The following is an 18,157-nucleotide window of genomic DNA, read 5'->3' as shown; positions in this document are numbered from 1 at the left end:
ATGATGAAGTTATGTATGTTCAAGTATGCAAGCATGTTAAGAAAGTTTATGTTGACGGCACGTCTAATTATGTACGTACGTATGTTCAAGTTCATTTTGTAAGTTCAAGTTTCAAGTATGTATGTCCTATTTTAAAGTTGCATGTGGTTTTATTATGTATTACTTGCTATTCCAGTTTATACGTGTTGAGTCTTTAGACTCACTAGACTTGATTGATGCAGGTGAGGATGTCTATGAGGAGACAGGAGGTGGCGAACAAGGAGCAGGCTTGGACTGAGCGGGAGGCTAAACCCGAGGACCGCCCACGTCATTTTTAATATTTTTATGCAAGTTTAAATTTACTCTGATTTTATGTTTTGATGCGAGATGTTTTGAACAAGCTTTTCTTTTAACAAAATTTTTATTGGTGATGGATGATTCCAAAGATATTTTTTATGAACGATGAGTTGACGACCGTATGGATGTTTATATTTAAGAAAATTTTTAATTCTTCCGCAAATTTTAAGTAGAAAAAGTACGGTACGTCACATATAGTGCCGTGTAGTTTGTGCATAGGGATATCATATTCTAGGAAAGTCCTGATTTTATTTGATATACTGTCTTCGGAGTTCGGATTATGTTTTGAAGACCTTGTGTAGTACGGATATTCTTAAAAAAAATTCTGAAGTATCGGATACGGTAAAATCCGTGTTATATATATATGTTTTTTAATAATTGTATCGTATTTTATATTTTCAAAATTTGTCGATAGTTGTATCTGTATTGTATTCATGCAACATGGTGAAGACCCTTTACTCCGAATTTTCATGGTTCTTGAAATTCATTTTGATGGAAGAGTGCATCATTTTTACTTGAAAATTCAACGGCCCAGTGTGTTTAGGATAGTGGTGTCTATGTCTAAACATGTAGATCCAACGGCCCCAATAAGAAGTGACCCTCCTGCCGAATTCACCCCAAATCTTGTGTTCTGGTTCCCGTGGGAGAGAATATCTATTATTCCATTTTTCTTGGTTTTCTCCTTCTCATTTTGGCGCATGGCTTCCCTTTAATGAGTTTTCATTCTCAGGAAGTAATGAGATTATTGTTTCTTTCACATATTTGGGCAAAATTCCATCTGTGTATGACTGTCACTTTTAATCTCTGATATTTATTTTTAATCAGTTAAGCTAAAATTTCCCTATTTTCGAAAATGCATCCTTTTTCTGAATAATGTTTTTCAATATTAATAAAAATATTAATCACCCAAAGTGCGACTCTGTTATTACATTATTTCCAATAATTTAATGAACTATGATGATAAAAATTATATTGAAGCAGGGTTGGCTAGCTCGCAATCCATAATTAGGTGGGGAGGGGTGGTTTGATCCATCGTATTTACTTCATGTGGTGGGACATGAATCTAATCTGTTTTGACAACTCTGTCTACATACACAAGTACATGCTAGTTATAGTCAATACAGTTTAATTTAGATGTGCTTTTAAACCGTCTCACATATTTTATTTATGATATCAATCAATTTTATTTATATTTACATATAAAAATTAATATTTTTAACATAAAATTAATATTTTTTAATGAGTAAGACTGTTTTATAAGAGTTTTTGTGTTAAAACATTTATAATAGCATAGTTGGACTTGGATTGAACTTTTGAAAAAAAAAAAAAGAAAAAGAAAGAAGTTTATTTCATATGCTTTCTGTATGAAACTTCCTAAAGATGATTTTTTGGTAATTTCAAATTTTGATTTTCGTTCTCTCTTTTTTGAGAGGGTTGCCACTTTATTTATGAAAAACTTTCAAGTCAATAAACGATTTTACATTATAAAAAAAATATTCATTTAAGAATACATTTTTTATTTGTATTTATGGATTTATTTGATTGTTACGTCAAAAATTTAATTATCGTGCTTGTACATTAATTAATTATTAACAAATATCTCTGAAGCTTATTTTGGGTATAAGGCAATCTATTTTTTATCTTCACCTTGACACAAGCAAGAATCTGAGGATCCAATCACACAAACGAAGGAAAATCCCAGATTCTTGCAGGCCCATAATCTCGGAGACATACTGTTGGTTTTATTGATTCTTACTCCACCTCCGCCCCGCGAGTGAGGAAGAGTGGAGGGGGTTTGGAATTGTTGAGAAATGCAAGGCGTTTCTTGTGCGACGCTTGTAAATAGCTGCAGCCGTAGTTTTAGTCTATTTCTCAGTTCCAAGAATCTGAAGCGTCGACCCTTTTCTTCGATTTCTGGTTACGGAATTCCCACCTCTGGTTTCTCTTCTTCGCATCCCTTGACATCAGGTATGGGGAAAAAATCAGTTTTCTTGTTTTTGGTCATTAGATAGGGTGAATTAAGGTCCAAGAATTGCCAGGGGAAACATAGAAATATGAGTAAGGATGGTAAAGTTTAGTACTGCAGTTTTTGGTTTTCAGTTCGATCAAAATTCAAGCTTTTCTCTAGTTAAGTTGAGCAGTTACTTGTATAACTCTATGATAGTGTTTTTGCATGATTGTCAGATTATCTTAATTCAGGAAAATATGTCTTGAGATTATGTGCCTAATATGACACCAACTGGTGGGATGAGGAGTAATAGAATTGAGCATTTTCCTTTTGTAAGATTTGTGTTATTAGTCAAATGCTAAATCTGCTGAAGCCAAGTCTGAAAGTGAAACAATGATTTCGGAGTCTATGGCAAGCAAAGGAAATTGTCTCATCACCTGCTTCTATTAAGTATTAATACTTAGGACTGAATCTATGTTAACAACTATGTATTCTGATACTGGTCTGTGTAATGACAGTATATATATGTACTCCCACAGCTGTCCAATGTACCGAGTTGAATCAGATATTCAAGATTCGTTACACATGATTAGAAAATCATACATTCAGTTGAGCACAGTGGGAGACCATTTAGAAATGTGTTTACAATGTTTCACATCGAATACATCTGTGGCATGTGAGTGAGCACTCGGGCACGTGACTGAGAAACTGGATGAGTTGAAGGAAAGGAAGCTTGGAGGCAGAGATAGAGGTAGAAAGAATTGGAATTTTGGTTGTCAACATGCAACAATTGGTTTAGAATTGGCCCAAGAATCATGAAGCAAAATTTTGAGAATACATAGTTTATTCTGAGAGTGAGAGAATTAAATTCAAAGTTTGATTAAATTTTTCATGATTGTGTTGGGATGCAATCAGTTCCACCCAACACATCTTGCTTTACCACATTATCGGAATGCATTATTTACAATTATTTTCCTCTTGGGGTAGGAATATCACTAATCTATGATTCTTAGGTTCTCACTCTTAATCTACGCGTACTTCAACAAACATTAAAAAAACAGCAATATAGGATTCAATCAAATTTTTGGTGCCCCCAACCATATTTGATGATATGAACATATCCCTTGTTTTAATGGTCAAGATGAGACCTTGCCAAATTGAGCAGGTAAATGAAGGTGTATTACCGGAAAATGCTTGAAAGATGTGTTAATAAAATGTCCCAAGATTCGGAGGTAGGTATGCAATTACATGTTGACACTGATGATAAGAAGACTATGAGAAGCAATCGTGTGCAGGTAGTGTAGCCAACTAATAGCTCAGTGTGGTTTTCCATGACTTGGATTTTGGGTTCAAGTCACAGTAACTATAGCCTCCACTTTGCTGTTTTTATTTTTAGCACATTGACGTCCAAATTTAAGCGTAGCCGTAATATGATAGATATCTGAGTCAGTTTTTAGAAGCCTAATTTCAGACCTGTTTGATTCAGGAATCAGGAATACTTTAGTTTTAACCTTAAATAGGATTTACTGTCCTGTTTTTCATCATCAACTGATATATTCGTAAATAAACTGAAGATTCGATATTGGAACGTTAATTAGATACCATCTTCGAGGTGTTGAAAATGAAGAAATCGTACTGGTATTAGTAAATGATGTAAACTATGTAATAACTTGATATTTTTGTAAATTAGAAGATCTTGAAAACCAAACTTCCAAAACGGACTCAGAAAAAGTATTCCTTTTATAGGGACTTGTATGGCAAGTCAGGTGGCAGAACTGTTCCCAGTGACATCTCCTGAGGTTGTTGTTCGCGAAGCAAGGATAGATGACTGCTGGGAAGTAGCTGAGACACACTGCAGTTCTTTCTTTCCTACATACACTTTCCCTCTGGATTTAGCATTGAGAGTTAACCGGCTCATTGGAATGCTCTTTGGATTCTCATCACCAAATGGCTACAAGAGGACTTTTCTGGTTGCTGTAATTGGTAGTTCTGGTGAAGATTCGTTTTTCTTAGGCAGTGAAGATTTCAAAATTGGAGTTTTTAAGGGAAAGTTAAGTCTAAATAAAGGATATGTAGCGGGAATTCTTACCGTGGATACGGTGGCAGATTTTCTTCCAAGAAAAGGACCTCTTCGACAAAGAAGGTAACTTAGACACTTGTTTTCTTCTTCTTTTCTAGTTATTTTGTGCTGAAGTGGGCAGATCCAGTAATAATGGGGAAAATAGAAGTTTAGGGATAAAACTAGTCATTACCTTAGGCTAGATGATGGTGGCAACTCACTCTTGTCAACAGCCTGCCTTGAACTTCGAAACTTGGTCCAAATTTTGTTTATGCTTTACTGCTATTCTTGGCTCCTAAGATGGGGTTTAGTGAATTTCATAATGGTGAATACTTTTACTGTTCAGCGTCGAAAATCTTGCATATAACAAAACATAGCTATGATATATAGTCATTAACCATAGAAGTTTATCGGCTTTGAGATATCCCATATATATGTTTAAGATTTTATTACAATGCATGATCGAAGTTCGGGCAAGTGATGGATGAACCTTTGTTGAGTGTAGGCTTACCCCTTCAGATGACAAAATGTTCGATTTTATGTGTAATTTTTCAAAATTTCAAAATTGATCCGATGCATTCCATTGAGTCGATCCTCTTTCAGGCTTAGCCCTCTTCACGAAATTCCTAGATTCGGCCACATAGGTAAACATGTGTTGAAGTGAAGCATGTTGTGGTTGTGGACAGGACAGGAATCGCGTACTTATCAAATGTTGCTGTTCGAGATGAATACCGCAGAAAGGGAATAGCGAAGAGGCTAATCGCTAAAGCAGAGGAAGAAGCTAAAAGTTGGGGATGTCGTTCCATAGCTTTACATTGTGATCTTAACAACCGAGGAGCAACCATGTTGTATGCAAACCAAGGCTATAAATCCATTAAGATCCCCGAAGGAGCAAATTGGCCTTACCCAAGAGCTTCGCAAGAAGTGAGGTATGGTTTCATGATGAAACTTCTTTAATCCGCTCATGCATTTATCAGATTGGTTGTAAAAATTATGTGATTAGTTGTTTATAAAAACGTGAAAAAGAATTATAAAAACAATTGTATATGTAATACTAAACAAGATGATGAATTTCATCAATATTCTTGCTGTGATATTGGGGTGTTTGATCATAAAACAAAAACTATATTTTTGAAAAAAGATGATCATGAAAACAAAGACAGTGACCATTGATCAAACAAATATGTAGAGTTGAAATTAAAATCTCTGACATGACAGAACTAATGACAGAACTATTTGTCTGGATATGAATGAAAACAAAGATAGTGACATACAATGATAGGTGCATGTGCAGCCAATATCCATTGAATCCCTCGCTCGTACGACCCAACAAAACATTTGAATTTTAGAGCCTTCATTAATATAAAATTATAATCATAATTTGTATAAGATTTTTTTAAAACGTTTAATTTTGTGTTAAATTATTTTGAGTTGTAATTCAATTTTTAGAAAAAAAATGTTGGTTTAAGTTTTAAAATCTTATTAAATGTTTAATTTTATATTAATTCAATAATGATAGAAAAAATTAATGAAAAGATTATATTTCAATTTAAGATGAACGATATTGAAAATAAATTAAAACGACAATTTTGAAAAAAAAAGTTTGTAAGAAGAATATAAGAAACCAAAGATCGTGTCTTCTAGGTGACTGATATATTATATAATAGTATAGATTATGTTAGTAAACATCATACCTTAAAATATGTCATTCATCCATGAGTCCAATAATAATAATGATATAATAAATAAAACTCACCTCCATTTGAAAATCCCTACTACAAATCAACTGCAAAAAGAATTCCCTTTAAGCAGAGAGGAGTGGAGCTACTTTAGACCCGAAAAGCTATCATATTTAAAGGACCTAAAACAAGATTCAACTTCAGCGCCTAGTCCTAACTTTCTTTTTTATGTTTAAGCTCCCTAAATACTTTCTTCTCGATTCTTAGCTCGACTAGCAAAATTATATCATCATCTGTATATAGCTTCCATTGCAGCTACAAACTACTGTACAATGAACCAACGAACAGGAAAACAACATAACCAAGCGAGCCATTTTCTTTGATTGAATTTATAACACCTACTAGAGTGAGGTGCTTGGGTTGCATTCGGTCTTCGACGTTTTTCCCATGCTTTCGAGGCCAACGTTGTTCCTCATCTCAATAACTTTCTTGTGGGAGTTGGAGTGCAGAGCAGGAACAAAGGTCGGGCTGGCAGCGGGACGGTACTCGGGGAACAGTCGACCAGACTTGAAGCGAACTCCACATGCGTTGCATAGAGTTTTCGGACCCATTGGGCCAGCTCTCCATTGAGGAGTCTTTGTTATCTCGCAGTGTAAGCATTTACGAACGGATTGTGTAGGTGTTTTCTGATACGTAGACTCCATCGGATCCACTGGTAAAGATGATTTTATTTTCTTTTTCTTCTTATGTTCGGATCCATTCAGTTTCGGGAGTGACTCAGCGAAATTCTCGGTATCTGTATAGAATCTATGAGGGGCAGAAGGCAGAGGGGCCTCTCCTGAGGTTGAGGGGGAGATGAGATGAATTGGCAATCTGGGACTGAAAGTTGCGGGGCGGGAGCGCTTGCTTCGAGCACGTTGTGAGCCACTGAGAGGCGTATTCTTCCCAACAGAAGTGGAACTGCTGCTGCTCTCTAACACTGAAACTGGGCTTGAGGTTTGGAATTGTTTGTGAGAGGATGGTAGCACTTTGTTTATGCCAGAGTTATCTTTTCCAATGGTCATGCCACCGCCGGAAAATGAATCCTCCATGAACGTCGAAAGCCATTCGAGCTGTATGATATCCTCGTACTGAGAGAATAAAACAAAGCACAAACGTAATCAGAACCTAACAAGATAAATAACATAAATACATTCACTCTATCATGCGAATTCTAACTAAATTACCAAGGATGACTTGTGGATTGAATAGACCACCATACACACACCACGTCTAACATATAAATTTTGAAATCCAATTCAGAAATTAAAGCAAAGATACCTTATGGCAATACCATACAGTATACTGACCAAACCAAGAGCTAAATAATGGTGGCATGTAATCGCCACATGTCAAATATGGTACAATCAATACAATCAACCAACAATATTCTACAGTCATCGTTCGTTGCACGAAACAAACTGCACCATACCAAGAATCTGACAATTCAACCAAAAGTTTGAAATTTGCAACCTTTATTCTAGAAATTCATACTCACCGGAACAGAGAGCTCTGCAGAAAGGTCAGCTGCAGAATCTGTTTGGCTTCCGGGAAAAAGAGGGTCGGAATCCGGTAACAAGTCATTCCACATGCTCGAAATATCTTGGCAGTTGCCGGAGTTAACTAAGTCACCACCGGCACAATCATTTTCGGGAGGAAACTCAATTAAATCATCCATTTGATCAAAGAAGTTTCCACAGTCAATTTCATCAACGAAAAATGGCCCCATAACCTCTAATATGTTATTTAACCTGAACAAGAAACAGAGATACAATTAACAAAAAAAATGGAAAATTAACACAGAGAAAACAATTGCTAATATGTATGAAGGAATGAATGAATTTGAAATGGGAATAATGCTATCGTGCACATGAGGTGTAGGAGGGGGCCAGAAGAACTGCCTTTTGCAGTGTGGAAACATTACTTGTCAATTGATGCTTGCCAAAAGGAGTAAAAGTGAATATTAAGAGCATGTATGGATTCTTTCTCGTATGTGCCTAATATTTGAGTGGGATTTTGAAAATCTCTACCAAATACAGATATGCAGAACAAGATGACAAGAAAAGAGATGAAATGGCAGTAAATATGTGAAGTAAATGTGAACATATAAGGCTTATTTAGACCACACCGTCACAAAAATTCAATTAAACTCCACAACTAGCCAACTAGGGAACAAACCTTGAAGTTTTTGGGTTTGTTAATACAAGAACTGGAGATCCTAAAATGCAGTAAGTTAAAAAATTGTTGCAAGTTCTTCAACTCGAGTTCCCACTACACTAACTTTCCTGTACAAACGAAGGAGTTTGGTTGGTTAAATTTCAGTAAGCGTAAAATAGAAAACTACATCAACAAATATTCTTCAAAAATGGAAAATTACAGAGATTTAACTGTGAATCTACATGAAATATCACATATGTCAAGATAGGTAACAGTTACAGGAGAAAAATGTGAGGAAAATGTCACATTATGGTGGCTAGAAACTGCAAAGATATCAATTTTTTCCTCATCAAACGATAATGGGCTTCAAATCTTCAACTTTCCCTTTTTTCTCTAGCAAGAGAGGAAAATTACTTAACGAGCCAAAATCTCCGGTGCATTTCAGGTAAAAACAAACGAAGGTAACAGAAACACACTGTACCATGTTTTATTTTCACGTTTGAACCTTTTTTTCCCTCAAAAGGGTGAAGAAAAGCAAATGCTAGAAGGGAAAAAAGTCCCCAGTTACTCAATTTTGGTTGTAAAATCTCATGAGACCCACAAATCCAAGCAAGAAATAGAGGAGAAAAAATCGATTTTTTTCCAGCACAAATGAGAGAAAAGTAAAAATAAGGCAGAGCCAGCCAGACCTGTGCTTGAACCCCACCAAATTTCCCGCCCAAAAAAGGCTTAGGAACAAAGACCAAGAAATGGGCAGATTTCTTTCCCACTGGCACAACTTCCAAGCTCACAAAAACTCAACACAAACAGGGCCAAACTCAACCCAAAAAAACACAAAAAGGAGCAAACACTCAGCCAACCCCCCTACCCTATTACTCCTCCACAATAAACTTACTCCATGAATAGAGTTATAGAAGTCTACAATATCATGTATATTATATGAGAAGAGTACAGAGAATGGGATTGAAAATGGGGTGTGAAGTTTGCTTATGAAGAAGGAGAAATGGTGAGAGAAATGCTATTAAAGGCTAAAAAGAAAAAGGAAAATGGCACGTGAAATTCTCGCCTCATTGCTAGCTGTCTTCTACACTACTAACCCCTCACTGTCTTCATATTTAAGTCTTCTTCAATACAATCACCTCACCTCCATCTCCGCCTCTGATTACACTCGGGTCCCACGTCACTCCCCGACACCTTACTTTCAAATATTCAAACTTTTTTCTTACTCAAAAAACAAAAAAGAAAATCAAGAAATTGATTTTTTTTTTCATGCCTTTTTTTGGGTGGACTTTTTTTTTTATCAGATTTTTTTTGGGTGGACTTGTAAATGCAGAGAGTTGTGTGTGATATACGAGGTATATTAGCCTATTTGTGTAATAAAATGGCATGGAAAAGTGAGAGAAATTTGGGAATTCGGTAATTTAATGGGATTCTTTTGTTTTAAAATTTGATAAATAGTACATGCTCGATTCCTGTTTCAATGCTTTATATTAATAAAAAAAAAAAATTTATGTTTCATATTACAATTTTATTCTATAAAAGAATAATTTAATTTACTCAAAAAAAATTAAATATCGTAATATCGTGAGTGAAAATATTTTGACCTGAAAAAATATAATATTGTGTAAAATCATATGTCGTCGTTTTACAAAAAGTTACAGTTTATAGTAACGATGTAAATCTAACATTTTCGATCATATAACAACTTTAACGTTACGTCGATAAATTGTAATAATATTTAATAAAATAATAATACTACTACATTTTCAATTTCAAATTTATTTGGAGTTGTGTATAATAATAATAAACTATAAAATATGCAAATCTTTTTTGAAATGGGCATTAAATAAATTAATAATGTCATTTGCATTTCAAGTTATGTTATATGCACTCCGATTTACATATAAATTTATTCTTATTTTTTGATAAATGGGAATATAAATAACATCATGCTATTTAGCAATCTGCTAATTTAATTCAGAAAACTGATTAATAATGCTCAAAATCTGAAGATTGGGTCTCTTGTAAGACGATCTCACGAATCTTTATCTGTGAGATGAGTCAACCCTACCGATATTCACAATAAAAAGTAATACTCTTAGCATAAACAGTAATATTTTTTCATGGATGACTCAAATAAGATATCTGTCTCACAAAATACGACTCGTGAGACCGTCTCACATAAGTTTTTGTCAAATCTAAATTTATTACTATTATATTCCGTACTTTGTATTAGAATGAAAGGGAAATTTGTTACATTATGGGAAAATTTATTTAAATAAAACAAAAACTTTAGACTTTTCTTAGAAGATTATTATTAAAAAGTGCTAATCAACTATATAAGTATTTTCTAAAGCTATTTTACATAAACATAAAACTCAAAGATTTTAAAATAAAGTTCAATCTATAATCATACATTGTGATAAAATTTAAATGAATTATTTAATTGTTAATATTATCATTAGATTCCGATTTCAATTCCTATTTAATCTAAAGTCGAATCTAATTTTAAATCAATTTTTTATGTGTGGAATATAATTGTATAAAGTCTAGTGTTATGCGCATACAATCAACGGGAAATTGAACTTCACTCTCCGGCCGTCGTTTTTTTTTGTGTTCAGTCCCTGGGTACTTTTTTAGTACCATATTTCCACATGAAGTGTACCACATTTCCACATGAAGTGTACCACAATTTGTATGACATAGTATCACAATTTTGTGAGTAGGAAGTGAACTCAAATAAATGTTTTGATTGAGGATTTTTCACCAACTTCCCCTACAATCAAATATGTGTGGCTATTAAAGTAAAATAATAATAATAAGATTTCTAAATTAATTGGAATGAATATGTTTATTGACATAATATCAATAATTAGACCAAAATAACTGGAAATTAAAGTTCATTACAAGAAGAGTAAATTTTGAATAATTGGTGGATTAAAATCCAAAATGAGACCCAAAAAAAATTTATTTTACTTTAAAAATAGTCGATGAACAGTTGAAAAATTTTACCCGTTTCGTCCTACAAGTCAAATCGAGAAATTAATTTAAAATTTTCCAAAGTTTGACTTTTTGTCGAAGTATTTTCAAATTTCAAATCATAAATGAATAAAGCGATAATTTTTTTAGAAAACCGACAAAATCACAATTTCTAATAGGAAAAACACGTTAATGCTAGAGAGGTGACGATCGTGCATGCTAGTTGGGATATTGTTACGATCACGTAATTTGATATTAATTTTTAAATAGTTGTTTTAAGAAATTGGAAAAACTCAACATAACATCATAAAAGTATTTAACACCCCTTTTTTATATATAATTTTCACCACTCATCCATAATATTATTATATGTTAAAAAGCGAAAACTTCCTCCGAAATGATCGAAACATAATGTTTAAGTTATCGGACGATTTAAAATATTTATATTACATCGTTATCATCTATTATAACTTTTGTGAAAATGATAATTACATGATCTTATATTATATTAATATAAAAATATAAATAACAAAATAAAAACATATTAGAAGTATTCATTAAATTGTTGAAATAAAAAAACGACCGAATTATAAAATTTGATGTGATAATCAAGAATGTGAATAACATCAAATTTTTTGTCACACCATATATACAGCATTCTCATGTAATTGAATTCGACGTGTAACGTAACATGTAATATTGTCTATTTTGGTTTTTCGAAATTCGAAATCCAGATGACTTAATATAAACATGTGTATTATATTTAAAATAATTTAAATTACACATAAAATTAAGAAAAAAAAAATGCAACCGAGTGATTATCGATTATCCGTGTAATGTATATATAACATATAAAAAGATACAATCAGTAGAAACCGAGAATGTAATCCAACAAAGAAATATAAGCTAATTAAAGTGACATCAAAGCAGCAAAAATGTATTATGAGATGAAACATCTAAATCTGATTATTTTTTAAAAGCTGATTTTATTTCCTTACTTAATAGACACTTCTTTGAAGTCACTTCCTTTCAAAAGACTTCTCCCTTTTAAAATCCCAATTTTTCTTAATTAATTTGTTTTGACAATTATATATTTTATGATCGGTGGAAAGATTTGTCATGATTTTTGTGTCAATGTTGTTTTTCCTTGTTCTAAAATGATCAAGAGAATTACTTATGTCACGTCCCAGGGACGGAGTTGGTCGACACCGGCGCTGCTCTCAAATTTACATTCGAAAACAACAATCCTCAGAAGTACAAAATTCAGAAACCAGTCTTTTTATTCATAATACGGAATATTTCATTATCTAATACAAACTCAAATAACTAATATTTTTACAGCGGAAATGTAAAAACCAAACATAACAATGTCTTAACAGATGCAGCGGACATATAACTTAGAACTGAAAAACAACAGTATTCTTCACCAGCCCCAGAACTGATTCTGCTCTTCTTCTTCTAACATTTCTTCCTTGTTCTCATCTAAGATGAGTTTGGTGGGTGAGTAATATGGTTGTCACTCAATAAGCGGGGCGGAATAACTCTCAGTTTTCAAAACCATTTTCAACAGAAACAGTAATACAAATGATATACATAAATTCTTACTTAAAAACATGAATCAATATTCAGGAATAACAGGTTTCAGAACAGAAATCAGAACTTAAAATTTAGTAAGCAAGCACTAAGCACGTTTGTGAATTTCATGGCTAAATTGTTATCAGTCCCCTTTATGTTCTCTCCTCTAAGGGGTGAGGCCAGTAATCAGTAATCATGAATGCTTCATAATATATATTCCTACCATTAGTTCACTAGCTTTCAGTTCTTTAAAAATCAGAATTCAAAAATACATATAATTTGCTTCAAAACAGAAATTATCAAACTGATTTCAATATATTTATACATAAGCTCACTTACCGTAATTTGCTAGAAATTTCGGTTGAAGTCTGGAATCTGATTTCTCTCGCTACTGGATTTTACTGCTCGGAAAAATGCACTCTCTTAGCTCGAATTTCAAGTGATAACTCAAGTTTTGTATAACACTAATTCACATATTTGAGGGTGTTAGCTTTCCAATTAATGACCATAATCTGACATTATGTGCCTTTAACAACCTTTATTCCATGTTAAAAGCTTCAGTTACAAGTCAGAATCAGAATCAGTAGCTATCTGCTGGAATCTCGAGCTACAGAACTCTTCTGCTGCTGGATTCTATCAGCTGTAAAATACCAGCTTCTGAAATATTAGTTACCGCTGGAATTGTTAGCTTCTGCTGAAATTTTTGCATTGCTAGCTGCTGCAAATTGCTAGCTGTTGCTGTTGAAAATTCAGGTTCTCACAACTTAGATGATATATAGACTTTTTTAAAAAATCAAAATGACTGGATTGAATGTTTTTTATTTTATTAAAAATTATAGTTCATATAATATATAATTCATATTTTTAAATCATACAATAATTCAAATATTATGTTTGGATCATTTTTATAACAGTGGCAAACAATTTTCTCTTGAAACCTTAAATTCACCTGTGAACAAGAAAAAAAACATAAATTCATTTTGAATTTTTAAAATGTATGTTTTACATTACTTTTAAACCTCTCGATATTTGGCAGATTACATAAATTAAGTTTCAAAATAATATCTATTAAAAAAAAGTTTCAAAATAATATAACATATTTAAAATAACCATGTAAATTGAATCTGTGCTATAACAAAATTTGTGAATCGCAACACATGGTAGCCCAAATGACACTCATAGAAATCTCTCAATTGGAGGAAACTCTTGTTCTTTCACTATACATTCTTTTAAAATATGTAAATAGTTTATCATCGTCACTATCCGAGGTACGTTCTCTCATTTTTCTAATTTAGACCTACAACTTTCAGAAAATATATGTGAATTATGTCCTGATTCGAGCGTCAAAGTGTTTTTCGGTGCTTCTGAAGTTTGTTCGTGAGATATGTGACAACCCACGAAGTTTGTTGTTTATTGGTCTATAGCTAAGTGGACCGTTTACGAGCCACTCATCTAGGGCTATGTAAAGTTTGAAATATTTGAGTTGTACAATTACCACGACTATAATTTTTGGTAAATCGACGAACATCAGTCAATATCATAATCAATATCATGGATTCGATCACGTTGATTGCAAGAAGTGAAATTATCGAGAGAGATATTGTTGAGTGCAATAATTGTCCATGTTAGACAGAACAGTCGAAACATGATATTTCTGATGTTGTACGACCTAAAATATTTGAGTTAGATCATTACCACAAGTTATATCTTTTGATGAAACGACAAACGTTTGGTCATAAAATATTTGAGTTGGACCATTAAATTGATCCCCATAAAGCATAAATTAGCTAAATGGATTCGAATTATGATTATATATGTTATACGTAACATACAAAACATCTCGATTGCAAATCAGAATTCAAAATTATAATCATTGTGTAATTAATGGACCCTTTTCCCATAAAAGTTACGTCCTTGTTGGATTCTTGATGCTTAAAAATTAAATTAAATTAAATTAATAACAACAAAAATCCATTAATGGAAAGAGACGTGAAGACAAGTAATTGAATGAGAATGTGATTTGCTCGTTATTCAAATATTTCTACAATTTTAATTAAGATCGATGGTTTTCTATCAAAGCCGACACATTTTCTGTCGGTAAACATAAATGAATTATTTCCCATGACAATTTGCATGTGGACATCACTTTTTTGAGCCATGAACATGCCGTCAAAGAAGAAAGTTAAAAGTTTATTTCGCTTGAGTTGTTATACGATTTGAAAAAATTTAAGTTAAATAGTTTTTCAAATTATACTACATTTTGTTTAAACAAACTCTGTTTATACGAGTTATTGAAAATGACAAAAATTTGTGTGAAACGGTCTCACGGGTCGTATTTTGTGAGACATATCTCTTATTTGAGTCATCCATGAAAAAATATTACTTTTTATGCTAAGAGTATTACTTTTTATTGTGAATATCGGTAGGATTGACCCGTCTCACAGATAAATATTCGTGAGACCGTCTCACAAGAGACCTACTCATTAAAAATTAAGCACAATAAACATTACATATAAACAAAATACAATAAATCGTAAACAAAACATTCGATTCATTTAAAAAAATAAAAAAATAAACGAAGCTCCGCCCGATCACTCAATTGGATGGACAACGTTGATTTTGTTTAAAATAAAAAAATATTAAACGGATCTCATTCTAATAATATAATAATTAAAAGCTGACGCGTAAGCATGTTGTGAACAAATGATTGGTTTAAATTAATTTAATGAAAATATTAATATTTTAATCGTCTTTCTAATTCCTAATTTTAAGCCACATTACACGTTAAAACTATTGACTCAATACACAACAAATTTTCTCTTCGGATAATTTTTTAAAAATGTTTATTTTAAAAATATAAAAAAGTATTAAAAAATTAAATATATATTTTATTATAAAGATGTTTAATCTTATGGACCTCATTATGGATACAAATGTGATAAAATTTTACATTTAATATACGAACGATACATCAACAATACTCATATAAGTGATCACATTGGATACACCTAAGGTTTTGGTTCGATATGTTCGTTTTGTGATTTTGGTATTCTATGTGGTTAATTTTTAGTTTTGGTTTGCTAATTTTGTTTTTTTGGCCGATTTTAGTTATTTTTCCTACAGAAAGCTGATGTGACACTAATGCAGCGCTGATGTGTATACTGTCATATCAGTATTCTCAATAAAAATGACTGAAAATGCCAAAATCGGAAGATGCGTGACTACAACTAAAATTTGATAACATATGCTTTTTTTATTATGTACTTTTGAGATTTTGATATATAATTGTTTGCTCGTAAACTTTGTTTTTCTTAATCTATGTGAAAATTCGAACAAATTTATATGTTTAAGATGAAAAGATTACTCAATTCAATTTTATTAGATTGCTTTCAAGATTAGCTAAAATATGGTGAGGAGCCTGTGTCAATTTGAATTCAAAAATTTAAATTCAAAATTGTTTTTTAACAGAGTTTAATAATTTTCAAATTATTCAAATTTTAAATGACATGATTTCAAATAATTCGAATTATATGCAAGGACAATTCTATCCTCGTGTGGACCTATTTGTGGACAAAACTACCCTCTCGATCCAGCGACTGAAGTGTCTCCCTCAAACGCGGGAATAAAATATATGAGAAAATATTACAGCGTCGGTGAAATCTGGTCCGTCCATTTTAACACATGAAGAATCCAAAATCATATAATCTGTGGAGCCCACAGTGCTGAATATGCCAGCTAAGCCTTAATCTAAGGCATCGGACAGAGTCACGTGACCATGTTTAGGGATTTGAGCCCTTTGTACTAATATATATAATATTTGTATTTTATTTCGATTTAATTTTGATATTTTATAAAATTAAATATGACATAATATAATATAATAATTTTTTTAAAATAATAAAATGAAATATGAAAATTATATGAATTTAGTTTAATATGTGAAAATCAATTTTGAAATTAAGAAAAATATTTAATCACAAGATAGTTATTATTTGATAATCTTGTTTTTTTATTATTATTTTTTACAACAACAGAATCCACAATCGGTCATCTTGTTTTATTAATTGACAAAAACTTATGTGAGACGGTCTCACGAGTCGTATTTTGTAAGACAGATATCTTATTTGGGTCATCCATGAAAAATTATTACTTTTTATGCTAGGAGTATTACTTTTTATTGTGAATATCGGTAGGTTTGACCTGTCTCACATATAAATATTCGTGAGACCTTCTCACAAGAGACGTATTCTTATTAATAACATATTAATGCATAGTCAAATTTTATTTTAATATGGGTTAAATTTACTTGTTTTAAAATATTTTTATTTTTTAAAATTCTTAAAATGCTCTTCAAATATTTAAATAAACAAAATATGGGAACAATAATTATTCTTTTGTTGGGATGATAACAATGTGATATTTGAGCTACTTTTTGGTTTTTCTTATATGCAAATGAATTGTTGAATATTAATATAATTGCTCATGTTGAAATAGCAATAATTAAAACATGAAGTTTGAACTATTATAAAGTTTTAAATATTTGGCTTATATCATTACCAAAAAATAAAACTTTTGGTAAAAAATTTTACTCTACTGTATAGAAAGATCAAATAAAAGTGNGTTAGCTAACAATTAAGATAAGAGTGGAGCTTACCCCAAAACTGAGTTTGGCAGTGAACTTGTGTAAAAGACAATTAAATTTTAAAATTTTAATAAAATTAAGTGTTGAAATATATAATTTATTAAAAATTAAGACAAGCAATTGAAGTAACAATAAAAAGGAAAAAAATTTAATAAAAACTTCATTCGAACTCGAACAAAGTCCAATCAGAATAAATTAAACACAAACTAATTTGACATATACTACTCATATCACTCATCGATACGTGAATTGTTTGAACTGGTTTATACAATAGTAAAATAAGTTCTTAGAATAATTTAACTATTTTTTTTATATAACAAGCATGGATACAAAATAATTATAACTAGAAGACCTTATTATACGTGGCGAATTCGAGCAAATCCAAATAGCTAACTTAATGGGTCATTATTCGAATCACGAAACAAACGTTAGAAACGTTGGATATCAAAAAATGAGAGCACACATTGAGAATGAGAGGAGTTCATAGGACTCACGTAAATAATTAGATGAAGATCAAGCCTAAATTAGTACTTTTCAATTGAAATTTATTGAAAATTTTGAAATATATATTATAATTTTGTTGTTGTATGCGAGAGCTATAAATTATAATATAGGAGCAATTATTGTTCAATCTTACGACATGATGTCCCTTAACATGTGAGGTTCATTAGAAAAATCTGGTAGAGTATGACATAAAAAAATTAAGGAATCGATATTTTTTCTCATAACGAGGGGATGGTCAC

General features: G+C 31.8%; 2 protein-coding genes across 2 annotated transcripts; one reads left to right on the top strand and one right to left on the bottom strand.

Moving 5' to 3' along the window:
- Positions 1 to 1,952: 1,952 nt before the first annotated feature.
- LOC140974020 (GCN5-related N-acetyltransferase 4, chloroplastic-like) lies at positions 1,953 to 5,423 on the top strand. Its single transcript, XM_073437223.1, has 3 exons — positions 1,953 to 2,304; positions 4,031 to 4,427; positions 5,030 to 5,423. Exons 1-3 carry the CDS (start codon positions 2,148 to 2,150, stop codon positions 5,298 to 5,300), a joined length of 825 nt encoding a protein of 274 aa, XP_073293324.1. The 5' UTR covers positions 1,953 to 2,147; the 3' UTR covers positions 5,301 to 5,423.
- Positions 5,424 to 6,069: 646 nt separating this feature from the next.
- Positions 6,070 to 7,790, bottom strand: LOC140974019 (GATA transcription factor 8-like). Its single transcript, XM_073437222.1, has 2 exons — positions 7,560 to 7,790; positions 6,070 to 7,152 (listed from the first exon to the last, which is right to left on the bottom strand). Exons 1-2 carry the CDS (start codon positions 7,788 to 7,790, stop codon positions 6,424 to 6,426), a joined length of 960 nt encoding a protein of 319 aa, XP_073293323.1. The 3' UTR covers positions 6,070 to 6,423.
- Positions 7,791 to 18,157: the final 10,367 nt, after the last annotated feature.

The sequence above is a fragment of the Primulina huaijiensis genome, chromosome 3, assembly GCF_012295235.1.
Source record: "Primulina huaijiensis isolate GDHJ02 chromosome 3, ASM1229523v2, whole genome shotgun sequence".
NCBI lineage: Eukaryota > Viridiplantae > Streptophyta > Magnoliopsida > Lamiales > Gesneriaceae > Primulina > Primulina huaijiensis.
This window is presented reverse-complemented; position numbering and strand designations above follow the sequence as displayed.